The sequence below is a fragment of the Botrytis sinoallii genome (assembly GCF_014898435.1).
Source record: "Botrytis sinoallii strain Bc 23 chromosome Unknown BSIN_001, whole genome shotgun sequence".
NCBI lineage: Eukaryota > Fungi > Ascomycota > Leotiomycetes > Helotiales > Sclerotiniaceae > Botrytis > Botrytis sinoallii.
In genome coordinates, this window is record NW_024066028.1 from 2,167,041 (window position 1) to 2,183,674 (window position 16,634).

The following is a 16,634-nucleotide window of genomic DNA, read 5'->3' on the forward strand; positions in this document are numbered from 1 at the left end:
TACATTTGTTAAAAGGCCGTGCTTCCGGACTTTCTTTTCCTTTTCTCTGTTCCGACTTTGTCTGGCTCAATATAATTGAAACAACTCCTTACTTTTTCACAATCATCGATACCCCTTACTTCATATACCTATTTATAAATTGAAACTTCAATCATATGTTGTGTTCTCGTATTCGTTGTGAAAGGAAGGAAGCAAAGGAATAAATACTGTATTATTGACTTTCCAAAATTAAAGTCAATAATGCATTCTGATCTACAGCCTCGTAACTTTGACAAGGCTGCATAGAACAGGCTGCATAGAACAGGCTGCATAGAACTACCTAGCAGTCTTCCAAGGTTGCTGTATCGATCTTGCTTGAAGATCGACATCACGCCTATGGGTCATCATCTGGGTCATCATTGTCCATCACAGACAGCCCAACGCTAGACAATCAATCCATTTAGGAAATACTCCCTAGTGTGCTTTACCCGAGATTAGAATCAACAAAAGCAATTGCTTTAACATGACTAGAAAGAGAAAGAGAAGTCATGCTGTCACAGGAACTGATACTGATAATGGCACTGGCCTTACAGATCTCAACAAACGTCAAAAGGCCTCTGGAGACACCCACAGAAAGGATCCTCCGGTAAAGCAAACTTTGTTGGCCAAATACTATCCCAACGTCTTATGTCTTCGTGATTATTTACTATCAAAGCTCCCAGTATCCTCCAAGGTTAGGAGAAAGAAGTTGTTGTCAGTGGGCCACAAGCTTTCAACAAACATTGAAGATCAAAGAGATGATCATGAGGAGGAAGATGAAGATCATTTGTTAGGTGACTTTCTTGATGGCACGTTGATAGGTGTGTCATTGAATCATGAACTTTCTCAAGAAAATAGGTTGAAAGAGTGGGTTTCTTTCTCACAGAAAGGAGACGTTTCTGTATCAACTATTGCAAATTCAAGTGGTAATGATGTTTACTCTCAATCAGAGGTGGGTGTTTATCAATAATCCTTCTTCCGGAATGTTCTTGTCTCGGACTACTAACATCTCAACAGATTGTTGATTTTGTTATTTGGTTACTGTTTTCAAAGTCAAAATCATCAAATGGAAGACTGCAACACTTACTTTGTCAAGGATGTCGTAAAGATATCAGTTCTCATTCTGTCAATAGGGATGAAAACTTTAGAACTTCTATTCCAGGAGTCAATTCAATGTATCCCAATAGTCATGTGACAGCTATGAAAGCCTGGCCATGGCCTCATGTTCTTGCTCTGCTAGGGAAAGCTGGAGAACGTGTCATGTGTGATTTAATTCTTGATTGTGGTGTTTTTTGTTCAGATAGAGAATGCACGTGGTAGCTATTACCAACTCAGTGGTAGGTTTCAAACTGTGTCTGGTTTGTTAAATCTTGACTGACGACTACAAACAGGTCAGCCTTTAAGTGAACTCTCACCTATCACAACTGCAAAACCCCATGGAAAGTTATCTGAGACAGACAGCCCTTCAAGCAAAAGCCAGCAACCAGTTGTCTTACATAATCCGGCGGAGATCAATTTTGTAAGAAATCGGATGCTTCACGCAAAAGCTGCTTTGAATGCAAAGGGTGAGGTTCAATTTGGTTTTAGGCACATCCGTAGGTTACCCTTGGGCTAGTAGCTTGGATTCAAATTAATTGATTGTTCTGCGCAGACGTTTTGAACAGGTTTCCATGTCAAGCCAATAATGGAAGTGGCGCCATGCTTAGTCGTCGACGGCCCGAGCAAAATATTACCCAAATTCTAATGTACATATTCCCCAGGCAATTCGGCCTTCACAATGTCTTTACTTCAGAAGTTGACAATCGAGAAACTGTTCAGCCATTCAAAGATTACACTTTACGTGAAGAAGAAATTGATTCCATATATCCTGACGCAAAGGCCATCAAAATCCCCAAAAGACTTCGTGGAATAGCCAGGGATCTAGTTAAAAAATTCCAAATCCTGCACTCTAGGTGCTCATACAATAGCTTGTTAGAATATTATTGCCCGGTCAGTCTCCGAATCGAAATTCTGTGGCTTCTATTAACACTTGCAGAATCAGAAAAGTCAAGATGGCGGCGTAGAGGACACGAAAGAAAAGCGTTCTTCTAATTCGACGTCATTCGAAAGCCAATCTTCTGGGAAAAGCCGTGTCTCCAACACATTTTTATCGAGTGCCCCCTCAATTCCAGCCCGAAGATTAACTTTGATGGACCATGCAAGTTCTGGTGCTCATGTATCTGCTTTCTGTCGTGCCGTGCTTCGAAATATCGTACCGCGCGAATTCTGGGGCACAGGAGATGTGCAGGTACATAACGAGGGTATCTTCCAAAAGAATGTAGATAACTTTATTAGACTGAGAAGATTTGAGGCTTTGTCACTTCACGAAGTTACTCAGGGATTCAAGGTAAATTTTCTGTCATGATTGGATTTCATTTTGTTAATGTCCAATAGATTGCCGAGATTGAATGGTTGGGAGCAGCAAATACTTCAAACCAAAAATTGTCACTAACTGATTTCAATAAACGACGCGAAATATTCCTTGAATTTGTATACTATTTATTTGATTCAGTTCTTATCCCTTTGGTTCGTTCGAACTTTCATGTCACTGAGTCGAATACTCATCGTCAGCGACTCTTCTTCTTTCGACATGATGTCTGGAAAGCTGTGGCTGAGCCTGCTCTGGCTTCATTGAAGTCGAAAATGTTTGAGGAAGTAAAATTGGGAGAGGCTCAGCAGATACTTGGTTCGCGAGCCTTAGGCTTTAGTCAGATGCGACTGATACCTAAGGAGACTGGCGTGCGACCAATTATGAATCTAAGGAGAAGAGCAATGCGGAAAGGTGATAAGCGTCTGCTAGGTGCCAGTATTAACAGCGTGTTAGCACCTGTCCACAATGTACTCACCCACGAGAAGGTAAGTGTAATTTACAGTCGTTTTTTTCTCGTTACAAAACCTAACATCTGTAGGCAAGCAATATAGATCGCCTTGGATCAACTCTTTTCTCTGTCGGCGATTTATATCAAAAGGTCAAATCCTTCAAAGCATCTCTCAACTCATCAACAAAGCCTCTCTACTTTGCCAAAGTTGATGTCCAGGCTGCATTCGATACCATTCCTCAAGCTGCAGTCATCAAGCTCATGGCTACCGTCCCTTCTGAATCAGAGTACAGGTTCGCGAGACATGTTGAGATCCGACCTACAGAAGCCTATACCACCGACCCCGATGCACCAAATAAACCCATCAGAAGATGGAAATCACACGCCAAATCCCTTCATCATCTCGACAATTTTGATGAGGACCTCGAAAACGATATAGCCATTGGCAAGAAGAACACTGTATTTGTTGAAAATGTCGTCAACCAAATCCGTGATACTGACTCTCTTCTCCAAATTCTGACTCAACACATTTCACAAAACATGGTTAAGATTGGCAAGAAATTCTACCGTCAAAAAGAAGGAATTCCACAGGGTTCAGTCCTTTCCTCTTTACTTTGTAATTACTTCTATGCGGATCTCGAAGCCAAGCATCTATCTTTTCTACAATCTAGGGAAAGTCTGCTGCTGAGATTAATTGATGATTTCTTACTTATAACACTCAACCCTGCACATGCGAAACGCTTCCTGAAAATAATGCATGATGGAATACCAGAGTACGGAGTAGGTGTAAATCCGGACAAGACTCTTACCAATTTCGAGGTGATGATTAACGGTAAGAAAATAAAGAGGGTGGTGGGTGAGAGAATGTTTCCTTATTGTGGTAATTTGGTGGATATGAAGACTTTGAATATTGCAAGAGATAGGGATAGGAGGAAAGATTTAGGTGAGTTTTTTTTTGATCCGGTCTAGTTACTCGTTGAACGTATCAGTATCATGGACCTCGATACTAATGATTGAGAAGTAATACAAGATTCGCTCACAGTCGAATATTCAAGAATTCCGGGGAAGACATTCCATCGGAAAGTTCTCAGTAAGTATCATTTTCTGATCTCATTTTTCACAAAGCCAGAACGTCGCAATGCATTGGTATATAAACTTAAACAGAGCATCCTCTCTCACATACGACCATAGACTGAAGAGAATTGGGCATCCCGTCCGCTCTGCCATACACAAGCTTCAGATCGGTGGATTAGTAGTTGGGTGGGTGACCACCAGCGAATCCCCACTGTTGTATGTTTTTGCTGTTGCATCTTTTTGCGCTCCAGAAAGAATCTCAATGAAATTCTGGATGTTCTCAAGTGCTATCAATTTTCTCCTCAAGACTTAGTTTGAATGCCGCCTTCGTTTTGCACCCCGCTTCCCCACGCTCGCTTTCGCTTTCGCCTTCGCTCTCCACTTGAACTTGAACTTCAAAAACACAATTAACACACCCATAGATTCCCTCACCCTCCAAACCCACCCCATGTACCTCGACACTTCTCACAATTCCCTCTCTATGGTACGCAAAAATATCTACACTTCTTATGTTGAAAGTGCGACGAAAATGATGGCATATATAAAATGTTTGCCAGTTGCCAAAAAACCAAAAAGTGCATTGGTAATTAAGACCGTAGAGGACCTAGTTAAATTGGGCTGGTGTTTAAGTAGACGGGGAAAGAAGAGCGGTGGAAAAGCTGGGGAGAAAGGGGGGGCTCTGGAAAAGGATGAGGATGATGGCGGGGAAGAGGAGAAAAGCGGTAAGAAAGATCAATATGCAGGTTACAAATGCGAGGTTTCGAAAAGAGAGATGAGGAGGTGGGGTTTAGGAGCTTTTTTGGAGGTGATGAGGAAGAGGCAGAGTGGGTATGCGGGGGTTGTCGAGTGGTTGGAAAGGGAGTTGGGAAAGTTGTGATGGGGGAAGCGAGGGGAGGTGTTCGGGAAGAAGAGGAAGGAGAAGGGGAGGGGTAATGCGTGGGTCTGTCTGATGAATTGGTTGTTAGATGGGAAGGGGGAGCGGGCGTCATTTGAATCGTGGAGGTACTTGTATTTGTACTTGTAAGATTGCTTTTATTAGTGTACCTTTACTATCGATCCGTTTCGTGCAATCGATCTTAGTACGTGTAGATAGACACATAGACAGAGAATCCATACATGATCTCACGTCACATATTAACTATGCTATGAAAGAAATACAATGCAATCTTAAGACATACACCCTCTTACCTCTTCTACAAATTTCATATTGAGATTGTATTCAAGCTTTTATTTATCCGCTACTGAAATATGTATGTTGGCTGTATCTTACTACTTGTAAATTGACAATTCTTGCTATTTGAGATGATTGAGATGGGGGTGAGTATTTCGATAGGGGGAGGGGAGTGAGAGAGATTGTAACAGTGAGGGGAGAAGAAGAGAGGAGAGAAGAAAGGGAGAATACTCTTCTCTCTCTCTTTATTTACGATACCGGAAGCGAGATCCAATATTTCCCTTGACTTCGTTTTGACATATATAATTATATAGTTACACTGTTGAGTTTTCTTAGGTGCTGGGTAATAACAATACTCATTTGTGCCTGTCTGTGCGAGGGAGCAAGGAGCAGGAGAATATTGAATAGAGTAAATCACAGCGAAATGCTAGTACATAAGTTCACCAGTTATACGAAATCAACAGATACAAAAGCACCACATACAAAAAAAAACATTGTTTATTGACTTTTACACTTCTACACGGGCTTGTATCTACATATACATATACACATACATGTATGAAGCCGTAGGATCAACCCTTCCCAATCTCCATTCCCATTTCAATTTCCCACCCCAACAGATTCCATCATCTGTTCATCTACCATCATGCATAATTGCACCATTGTCCTCCTAGTCTTCTCTTCCAGAATTCAGAATTTCTATAGTCCGTCCGTTCTCCAAATTATTGCACAAAAATATCATCGTTACTCCGAATCCCCAAATCCATAATTTGCGTCCGGGTTTTCGACTCCTACCAATGGCTCCAGACTCCAAAAAAAAAACCGCAAATTCCCGGCAAATTATACATGGTTAAAACCCTCTACATCCTTTAACTCATTACTCCTGCTTTACCACGCGTATACCAATTTTTAACACCTCGATACCAATATACATACAATGCGTGAAAAGTGATCAGTTCCTCCGATGCTCGTAATCAGGATGGGAGTTCGAATATTGCGCATGCGGATGGCCGTTACCATTACTGTGAAGATGTGACGGATTTGGCTGATTTACGTATTGCGCATGAGAGGGGCCGTTGCCGTTGCCATTACTATTGACATGCGATGGTGCTATTACTGGGAACTGCGATGGGGCTGCCGTTGAATTTGAATACTGGGCATTCGATTGACCGTTGCCGTTGTTATTGCTATTGATATGCGATGGAGTTGCCGATGCATTTCCATACTGCGCATGTGTAGGCATCACTCCGTATCCACCCGTGGGCCAGCTTACATATGGCTGCTGTGATTGCATTCCCTGCATCGCTGTGGCGGCAGCTTGTTCATCCATAGCCGGCACGCTACGGTTCATGTATGACTCCATCATCGGGGCCGAGACTTGTGGATTATGAGTAAAGGAATCCGGTCCAACTTTCCAAGGAATACTGAAGTTATTCCCTAGAATTAAATCAAAGACGTTGTCAATATTGCTCTGCTGAGGATTTTCGAATTCAATGTCGATATCAGGGATGGCTTGAACATGAGACTGCATCTGCGAGGCGTCGTAGTGTTGAGATTGTGCGGTAGTTACATGGTTATCGATTATGCCGACAATTTGAGCAAACTGGAAAGATACCTGTGTGAGCATAGCGAAGACTGGACAAAGACGAATGTTGTCCATCGCGTTCCTTATATCAAAGACTGCCTTCCTGCGAGAGATATCTTCGTCATTGTCTGGCTCATCTTTCGCTAGGAACTCTAACGCGATAACGGCCACGCTGTGATATACATAGTAAGGATCAATCCAGGTTACACCATTGAATTGGTTCAAAGTGATAAGTTGATGGATGAGTTTAAGAGCCTCTTTGGATGAAAGGCCACATTTGTAACTCAATTTGTGTTCTTTTGAACCGAGATGGTTAGCGCGAACATGTTTCCCTTTTTTCCGCGCTACCTGCAGCATCGCTTTCCGTACCGCGTAAGGTCGAGTAACAAGTGACTGTACAAGATGGAACTGAAGATGAAGTAGATAAATCGCACGCGTGTGGGCACGTGAAATTCCTTGAAGTCCGAGGCGAAGGTGTGGTGGTAAGCGGTCGCGCCAATCATGCAACTCCAAGAGTAATCTATCGGCCCAACTGATCCTGAGTTCTTCATCGCCTGGGGATAAAATGACGCTAGAGGGATACATTACCTTGCTAGTTTGCGACATTATCCTTGTCAAGCGACACAACTCCTCGATGTATCCCATAGGTACATGTGCACTGCCATCAAGCAGATCTTCGTTGGGATATTTAATGGTGACTTCCCTATCGCGGATAGAAGAGGGTCTGCCCAGTATCGTGCATGAATTCTGTTCGAGTACGTAAATTGTCCACCACACACGGCGTCGAACCTCTATTTCGCCTGGATCGAGATTTTTGTTACCTCCTTCTCGGTGCATTCCAAGAGTCATAGCCATTCTTAGAACTGCACCTAGCATCGTCCAAGCTGCATTACGTTCGGATATGTTATGTAAATACATATGCAAAAGGAGTAGAGCTTGAATATTGACTAGTGTACTGGTATATTGAAGTTGGGACACTCGCGACTGTGCCCATACTTTATAATTGTGTATCATTTGCAGGTACAAATCATCCTGTGGCTCGATAATTTGAGCTCCAAGTACTAGAACCATGAGAACAGAACATAGCCACCCGGGTTCAAAATCTTGTACTTGATTACCAAGTTGGCTCCACGTGCTCTCGTAGCGCTGTTCAAAGGAGCGACGTCTAAAAAGCATAAAGTCTGGGTGAACGTGCTCAAAGAACGACTGAACTAAGGCATCCGCGATTTCTCGAGCGGGTAGAAGTGAAGATAGAGGCTCTTTTTCTGATGGATCTTTGCCTGGGACAAGCGGAAGCACGTGACGGCTTCTAGATACTTGAGAATCTCGTTCGAGATCTGCTGGTCCAGGGGCGGTGTGCTTTTCTTCGGCCGCCTTTGGCTCTAAACCTTTGCTCCATTTTGAAGTCGCGAAGTTTATCATCAACTTCATACTTGGATTGTTCGGTTCAAGAACTTGAGCATACGATCCTACCAGCGCACGAAGATTGAGGGCAAAACCAAAACTTGAAGATGGTCCAATGAAATGTGATTGTCCCCCCGAAGGTGTGGGAACCAGTGTTTCCTGTGGCGAACTGGGTAAGGTTACAGATTTCTCTGTTGGCGTTGGCTCGTCTTTCAAGGTTCGTTGGCTACCCTCGGAACAAGCTGGCGACGCTGACAATTCCTTTGGGACTTGTGCAAAAACTTCCTCCAGGCGTATCTCGCCCGTAGTAAAATTGTCTCCCGTGAAGTCAGGCAACGTTATCTTATGCTCCGCAGCAATCTCGTATAGAACGTCGATATCACTTGTATCCCTATTGGGAAAGATTCCTTTGACAACCGCATCCAGCACGCGATATCGCATACTAAGCGTTTCGACACTTCCATAAATTCGAGTCTTCCGGGGCAAGGTGGATTTACATTCTACACTGGCTTCCACACAATTCTGGCAGGGATCCTCTCCATTTCGTGAGCAACGCACTCTACGCCTTTTGCAACGATCGCAAGAAACCAGGGCTCTTTTTCGCAGGTGATCCGCAATACGGACCTTTCCAGGCTTTTTCTTTTTGAATGAATCCATCTTCTATGCGCAGGGAGGGGAGAGGGGAAGAGTGAGATCTAACCCCGCAAAATCCGGGGGGTCAAGAGATAGAGAGTCGTATAGATTTTGATATGGCGATTAATAATTTGTGACAATTATGAATGTGAAGGATTATGATGAATCATGGAGGTTTTATGGATGAAGGGCTTGAGTACAGGAATGAAGATGTATCAATTCATTTCGTTATGATTGTATGACTAGACAGGAACAATACAATTACTCGGATGAAGTGCAATTAGTGTACTAGTACGTGCTAGTACTAGGTGCTAGGTAGTATCTGAATGCGATTGACCGATTGACAGATCTCAGATCTCGTGTGTGATATGGAATCCAATATAAATGGGGAAAGACACAATATGGAATAGATGGCTAGTAGAAAGAAGAGGGAGGAATGAGTATGAAGAGTTTAAGTTTGAGAGATGGGTTAGGTAAGTAGGTACAAGGAGGTAATATGATGATAATTAGGAAAGGGCGATGGAATAATCAAGGATAAAAGAAATGCCTAGTAAGCTTATCATAGGTAGGTAGGCAGGTAGTGGAGAGGGGGAGAAGGAGAGAAGTCGATGTTGGTGCTGATGCTGATGCTGATGCTGATGCTGACTTATCAACTTTTTTTTATTAGCTTCTTTTTTTTCTCGCCATCGTTTTGGGCCGGTGCCAGTAGGTGGTCATGTCATGTAAACATTAAAAAGTACCGGCACATAGAGACAGACATACCTAGTGAGCTAGTACATATATCCTTCCTTCCTAGGAGTCTAGGTAGGTAGATAGTCATTGACCTTAACCAGGATTCATTACATGTCAGCAGTTTGAATATGTTGGAAGACAGATTTAATAAGTACTAGTAAGTAGAGACTGTCTAGGTATACAGAGGCTCTATATGGAGAAAATCAACTGCCCGTCGCGTCGCGTGAGAGGTATGAATATAATAATTAGGGTTCATGATTTGCCGGTAGATGTAGGTGTAGGGAGTATGTAGCACTCTCTACTCCGTATCGATACCCTTGAAATTTGTAGATGTACCAAGGGTACCTGGGTAATAGCCCAGTAGGTCTTCCTCTTATTTCCGAATACTAACGATATTATGATGTTGGACTTGGACCTGCTTGTACTGTGACTTGTTTGTAACTTGTAAGACTTCCCTATGATCAGCCCCTGTGAATGACCTAATCGGAACATGACATTAGTATGAAAGTATACTACTGCAGACAGATGGGTAAAGTTGGAAGTTTGCTCCGAAGAGAGTCAATAGGTTTCAATGACAGGCAGATCTTAAGCTACCAGTCTCCCAGTCTCGAGCCAGTCCTTACACTAAATGCATCCCCTCCTCGCCCCCAGCTGCTCATCATAGTAGATCCCTAGCATTGAAGTACTTAGTAGGTGTCATCCATCTCAACTTGGTAGTTCTTGACGAGGTGGAAGACTTTGAAAAAAAGTAAATCTAATACATGATATTCATCAGTTGTTATCGTAGATTGAGGGGAATCCATCTCCCTCATGTCACCCATCAAGTTTTCAGGTAAAACTTATGGCCATTGGTCATCGCCAGTACTTAAGTATATCTAGCACACATAAAAATAGGGAGATCTGCACGAGCAAGTGTTGATGCATCGAGTGAGTGAACCATTCTTATCTTATCGATTTTTATATCGATACATATTCCAATACTTGGTTAAATTACTACCTGGGTATGATTCAAGATAGTTTGTTTACTATGCTCTCATGATTCATTGGATATCAGTTCTTTCCGAATTGCATTGAACCTTTGATTCGAGGAATCTCAATGAAATGTAACATGCCATTCACCATTATCTATCTATTATCCATTGTCCATTGTCCATGATCAATTAGCCATGAGACCTCATTTTTCCCGTCGGTACCGATACACTGGAGCCAGTCTCCAGTCATTTAAGTACTGCGACTTGTTACGAATCAATGCCCAGGTACCTACCTAGTACCTATTGATTGCCCCCGAGCCCCCCTATAATCCATTCTTCGTAAATAAAATTTCAACAATTTACGATTTACCTCGTCTCTAGACATGCCCGGTAAAATAACACATCTCTTTCGTAATAAGGTAGCTTGGTATGGTATGTATATCTATGTATACGGATCAACATATTATGGATCTTAATAAACCTCCGTTACCGGTCGCCATCGGAAATGATCCAAAAGCACACAATTCCATCATCACCTGAAGTCTGTATTTGTTAGTCCGAGTCGCTGCTTTTATTATCTACCTAGTACCTACCTGCTCTGGAGGTAAGTACCGGTTGTTGCCCCAGCAGGTGCTTTGCTTCGAATCATCCAATTGCTTGTACCCTTGATTATATAATCAACTATCTCTTGGCACACTCGCACATTCAATACTTTGTGCCACCCCACCGTACTAGGTATTTGGTACTACCTAGGTATATCTCCATTTTTGATCCACAGAGAGTGCGTAAGATACTCTTTAAGCGAGCGAATCAAAACTCGATGTGGGTCATTAAAAGTGGATATCAAAATCAAAGTTCAAAACTTAATCAAGTTCGGGCCAAGTCTTCACTCAGACGCCCCATAAACGCCTTCCCCCTTCTCGTTCCCTCTCCTCCCCTCTTTCACCTCTCACTCTTTTGAGTTACTCCCATCATCTCTTTCTCTCTTCCGTATCTAACAAGCTTTTTCGTATCCAATACAACTTATTAGCTGAGATTGGCACTCCGCCGACTAGGTATAAAATGGGGAAAGAATGAAGAATGAAGAAGAAAAAAGAAAAAAGAAAAAGGAAAAGAGAGAAGAAAAAACCCCCCGATGTGTTGATACAACAATATATGCTTGGGTATGTACATCATCAATCACATCGTTTCTTCATTCGAGTAAAAAAGAAAGACATACCGGTTCAGTATCCTTCTCCTAGCCCTCTTCTTCTTCTTCTTCTTCTTCTTCTTCTTCTTCTTCTTCTTCTCCTTCTCCTACCCTTCTTCTTCTTCTCCCTCGTCTACTTCTTCTTCCTCTTTAAACCACCGCCGTCGCTCTTCCTTACCTACAATATATCCCATATCGAACGATCGATTTTGCTCGGTCATTTTACTTCTTGCGCTGTATTCCTTGTATCAAAAACCGTTGGTTCAATTCATAAGGTTATTGAGTCAATCTCTCTATCAGTCAATCTATCTATCCATCAATCCACTTTTTCAATTATCAAATCTCACTCCATCGATCGAGAACGTTTTAATCCTTACATACACACGGAGTACATATATATACACATACAGAGTACATACTCCGTACATATCCAATCCATAAACTAATCCCAATTGATGACACAAATCCCCTGTTTTCTTCTACCTTGTCCTGCCTGCCCTGTCAAGCTATTGTAACATACATTTATCATTCATACCATTGTTTATACATATCTCCGTGCCTCATTGGTCTCACTTTACCATTCTCTCGGGTCCTCGTTTTCGGATCGGATCGTTCAGAAAGAGGTATGTTGTACCGTCTTTTTGTTTTGTTGCTGTACGGAGTACACTTCATTGATCATTCCATTATCCATCTGGAAGGTTGTTGGAAGACAACATATCGTATCGTACCTCCGTAAAGTTTATGCTCGTTTGCTGTGTTTCCATATAGTTATTATAAATCTATAGTACAAGATATAATACCTGGAACGATTCCTCTACACAAAGTCCGCGAAAAGATACATAAACATATTTTCTTTTTTATATATACTTATATATATATATACCTATACAATCATGGGAGCTAATGCCCTTTCTTTTCATAGTACATCAACATCAACATGAGCATGTAGTTCGGAATTGGTCCTCGAAATCTTTCAAAACTCTCAAACCTCTCAAAACTACTCTCACCCTTTTGGTCAACCAACAATCTTTTCATGATCAAGGATAAAGGTCGGCAGTTCTTGTCTTCGCATCAAAAATTCCAACATGTCATCAAGTCAATCAAATATTGACCAATTTGACTCTCATCAAAAATCTGCCCTTTGTTTAGAGGAATCAAATTCGACATCTCCAACCCCAGAAATCAAGCTTGATCAACATGGATTACCATTAGTACCCCAGCCCAGTCGCTTTAAAGATGATCCGTTGGTATGTTGTAATTTTCTAATCATGACCCGATATTGCCAGGTTATCTCAAGATTCCAAATACATCCATCCCTTCATCTCATCCGGATTTTATCCATTCGATAAAAAAAGTACAAAGTTGATGATCGACTAGAATTGGCCAGCATGGCTCAAATGGGCCGTCCTGATTCAAGTTGGCTACATGGCATTCCTAGGACCTTACAATGCCGCACTCGTGAATCCAAGTCTGGTTCTCCTGAGTGATGCGCTTGATGTTAGTCCAAAAGTGGCTTCGTACAGCACAACTACGGCAATTATCATGGGTGGTGTTTCACCATTCATTTATGCGCCTTTGGCGAACATCTATGGTCGTAGACCTATCACCTTATTCGCAATAGTTTTGACTATTATTGGAGGAGTAACATCGGCTCGTTCAAACACTTTTTCACAACTTGTGGGTACACGTGCTCTTTGTGGCTTTGGGTTCGGTGGAATGATGTCGGTGGGTACCGCTTGTGTGAATGATATGTTTTTTCTTCATCAGAGAGGTGAAGCTACTGGTGTATACTCCCTCTTTGTTACAAACGGTGCTCATGTGGCTGCGATTAGTGAGTCAAGTCACCTTGAGTTTTACGCTTTCCTCGAAAAACCAGCTAACATAATTAATTTAGTTGGCGGGTTCCTTGGGTCATCCCTAGGCTGGCAATGGGACTACTGGATTGGAGCCATCAGCACCTGCGTTTCTCTCCTCCTCGCCATATTTCTTTTTCCCGAAACTCTTTTCTCTCGCGACCCATCCTACCTCTCCACACGTACCAGAACCCGCACGTACTATGAACTTCTCTTTGATTTTCGCGGGAATTGTCTCCCTAATCGCTCACTCCAATTTTCCCACTTCTTAGAATCTTTTTACATGCTCCGCTACCCTTCCATTCTCTTTCCATTCTGGTACTATACATGGGGATGGACTTTCATCAATGTCATGCCTGCCATCTCTATCGCCGCCATCTACACCGAATTCTATAACCTGAAGCCTGGTCCAATAGGTGCCTGTCTGGGAGTCTCACTCATGATTGGGAGTTTACTGGGAGAATTCAGCGCTGGAAAAGCAAGTGACTATGTCATGTATCGTATGGCAAAGAAAAATGGAAATATAAGGAAACCGGAATATAGACTTTATCTTTGTTGTTTATCAGCGGTATTCATGCCAATGGGATTGATTGTTTTTGGAGCTACAGTGGGGAAAACTCATTTTATTATTCCGCTTATTGGACTGGCTCTTGGTATGTTTATGGTTTACTTGCTTCTATTTTCCATTGTTCTTCCTCATATTTCTCTTTCTCTGAACCCCTCTTTGCTATCCTTCCCCAAGAAACCTCACTTCGAACCCTCTCTTTAAAGCTTATTCTCCCGCTTCAAACTCCCTTCTTCCTTTACCTAACCCTGACTAACATTTCTCCTCAGGTGTCTTCGGTCTTCAAATCGCTTCCACAACCCTCTATGCCTACGTCTCAGACTGCTATAAGCCACAAACTCCCGAAACAGGCGTTCTCTTCAATCTCTCCCGCGGTCTCTCATTCGTCGTCGGATATTTCGCGTTGCCATTCGCAGATAAAGTAGGGTTTACATGGGCGTGGTTTACATTTGCCGTTGTGTTATTTGTGTTTTTTGGACCAGTTGGGGCATTGATCTGGAAGGGAGAGCAGTGGAGGATAAAAGGGGGGAAACCAGGGTTCCATGGGTGGCTGTAGGAGCTGGGGAAGAGGAGGAAATTTATAAGGGTTTGGGTTCATGACATATGGATGGTTTGTGAGGTTGAGGTTGAAATTTGGCGAGATGATACCTACGTGAGGTGGAGTTTGAAACGGGGTTACGTTATGTTATGATATTGTATGATTAGTGCGGTATAAGATGGAGAGGATTGCTTTTTACTAATATTGTACTATGTTGTTTGTAATGTAATGTATTATACTATTCAATAGAATGATTCAAGTACTAGGAGCTATGAATGATATTCTTCTCATTTAATAACCCAACCCGAAAGCTACTAGAACAAGCTACCTCTGCCCGCCAAAAAAACCAACACAGATATTACTACCCACTATATCTTACCCATACTGTCCTGTGGTGTCCTACAACCAAAAAACCCAACCTCATCGCCGAATCCATGGATTAGACCCCGGCTCCCCCGCACCCGAAAGTCGAAACGGATCATTAAGTCCAAACGGATCACTAGAACGCGGTGCGTGGAATGCGTGGGTGGGGGTTTGACTTCTTCGTGATTGTGCTCTTGATCGGGATTGGGATCCTGAACCTGAAGAAGAAGGAGGGGGGTGACGAGAAGAAGAAGGAGAAGAAGAAGAATTCCTCAACTCAGCTTTCTTATCTCTAAAGATGCGATCACGGACAGCGTCTTCTTGTTTGCGCTGGTCGTCGAGATCGGAGATAGCGGGTGAGACATCCTTTTTGGGGTGGGCGCGATGGGATGAACGGGGTGCAGAGGAGTGGGAAGAAGAAGAGGAACGATCAGAATGCGAGATGGATGAGCCGGGGTTGATGGATGAATAGGATATCGATGATTTTGCATCGTCGTCATCGTGGGGGTTGAACTTGTCTTCGGACATACCGATTCCGGAATCGTAATCGGAATTTTGGTCGTGATAGGAAGAGGGGGGAGCGCGAGAGCGAGAATGAGAACGAGAGTGGGGTGAAGATTTGTGTCGGGGATTTGAACTTGAATTCGCGGAAAGGGAAACAGAGAAGGAGAAGCGTTTGGGGGGGTTGGAAGAGGATTTTGAGGACCAGCTGTGTGTGCTTGAGGGGGGATTGTGCGTTGTTCGGGCTCGAGAGAGACGCCTGTGGGATTCTCGGGTTGAGCGGCCGAGGGAAAGTTGAGATGGGGAGGTGGAGGCAAGTGAAGACGAGGATGAAGATGAAAATGAAGAGTCATAATCCCCGTTCTTTCCATGCCTAATCATCCCCTTTGCGTACTTCGAGAGTCCTCCATTCTTATCCCTAGTCTTAAGAGTTTCCTCATCCAAAATCGAGTCGTCAACTTCACACGGCGTGCGATCCCGATCCCAGAGCAGTAATCTTCTTTTAATCCAAATTTCTATAACGTCATTCGTGAATCTTTTAAATGGTTGCTCGACACTCCGTTGCACGTTTTTAGCGAGCGCGCGCGCCCTCTTCACGCGGGATTCGCCCCGAATGTAGCCGAGGTATTCGAGGCTGCTGGGGACGGAGGTCTGGGTGAGAGTGGGGAGCGGGATAGGGAGGGAGGCAGATTCGTGGTAGAGGAATTTGAGGGAGTGGGTAGATCTTTCAGCGCGGGAATCGAAGATGTAGATGAGTTCGGTGCTAAGGAGGGAGCCACTTGTGGAGAGACTGTAGACTTCAAAATGCGGTTTTGAGAACATAGTTTGGGATGGGGAAGGGGTGGAGAGGGGTTGATGGCGATGATGGTAGGAATGGATTGATGATATTGGGGATGGTGTAAGAAGTCGAGAAGGGGGTTGAAGTTATGCGGGTACAAATCTACAGCCACTAACTGTGTAAGTATTCCTTTGACATAGAAATGGTAAAGCAAATTGAGGTATAAATGTGTCGGTTGTGAATATCTGGGTTGAACGATCCGTCAAGATTGAGAAAATCAACCACCAACAACTGAACACAAACATACAAACATATAACCAGCAAAATCCCGCATCGGCAAAGAAATATTGTTGGCGGTTCAAAAATAGGTCTCGAGACCATAGCATAGCCAAATTCAATCC

At 43.0% G+C, this 16,634-nt stretch overlaps 4 protein-coding genes across 4 annotated transcripts; 2 read left to right on the top strand and 2 right to left on the bottom strand.

Moving 5' to 3' along the window:
- Positions 1-502: 502 nt before the first annotated feature.
- Positions 503-4,841, top strand: EAF02_000468 (uncharacterized protein; the record flags this gene model as incomplete). The annotated part of the gene is given in 10 exon segments (XM_038896516.1): positions 503-970; positions 1,036-1,305; positions 1,319-1,376; positions 1,410-1,613; positions 1,670-2,007; positions 2,054-2,404; positions 2,452-2,913; positions 2,967-3,819; positions 3,898-3,966; positions 4,373-4,841. The coding sequence occupies 10 exon segments, from the start codon at positions 503-505 to the stop codon at positions 4,825-4,827; spliced, it is 3,528 nt and encodes a 1,175-aa protein (XP_038763375.1). The 3' UTR covers positions 4,828-4,841.
- Positions 4,842-6,073: 1,232 nt separating this feature from the next.
- Positions 6,074-8,767, bottom strand: EAF02_000469 (uncharacterized protein; the record flags this gene model as incomplete). The annotated part of the gene is made up of 1 exon (XM_038896517.1): positions 6,074-8,767. The coding sequence occupies one exon, from the start codon at positions 8,765-8,767 to the stop codon at positions 6,074-6,076; it is 2,694 nt and encodes an 897-aa protein (XP_038763376.1).
- Positions 8,768-12,720: 3,953 nt separating this feature from the next.
- On the top strand, positions 12,721-14,609 carry EAF02_000470 (uncharacterized protein; the record flags this gene model as incomplete). Its single annotated transcript, XM_038896518.1, has 4 exons — positions 12,721-12,882; positions 13,013-13,466; positions 13,530-14,141; positions 14,323-14,609. The coding sequence occupies 4 exons, from the start codon at positions 12,721-12,723 to the stop codon at positions 14,607-14,609; spliced, it is 1,515 nt and encodes a 504-aa protein (XP_038763377.1).
- Positions 14,610-15,011: 402 nt separating this feature from the next.
- EAF02_000471 (uncharacterized protein) lies at positions 15,012-16,277 on the bottom strand (the record flags this gene model as incomplete). Its single annotated transcript, XM_038896519.1, has 1 exon — positions 15,012-16,277. One exon carries the CDS (start codon positions 16,275-16,277, stop codon positions 15,012-15,014), a length of 1,266 nt encoding a protein of 421 aa, XP_038763378.1.
- Positions 16,278-16,634: the final 357 nt, after the last annotated feature.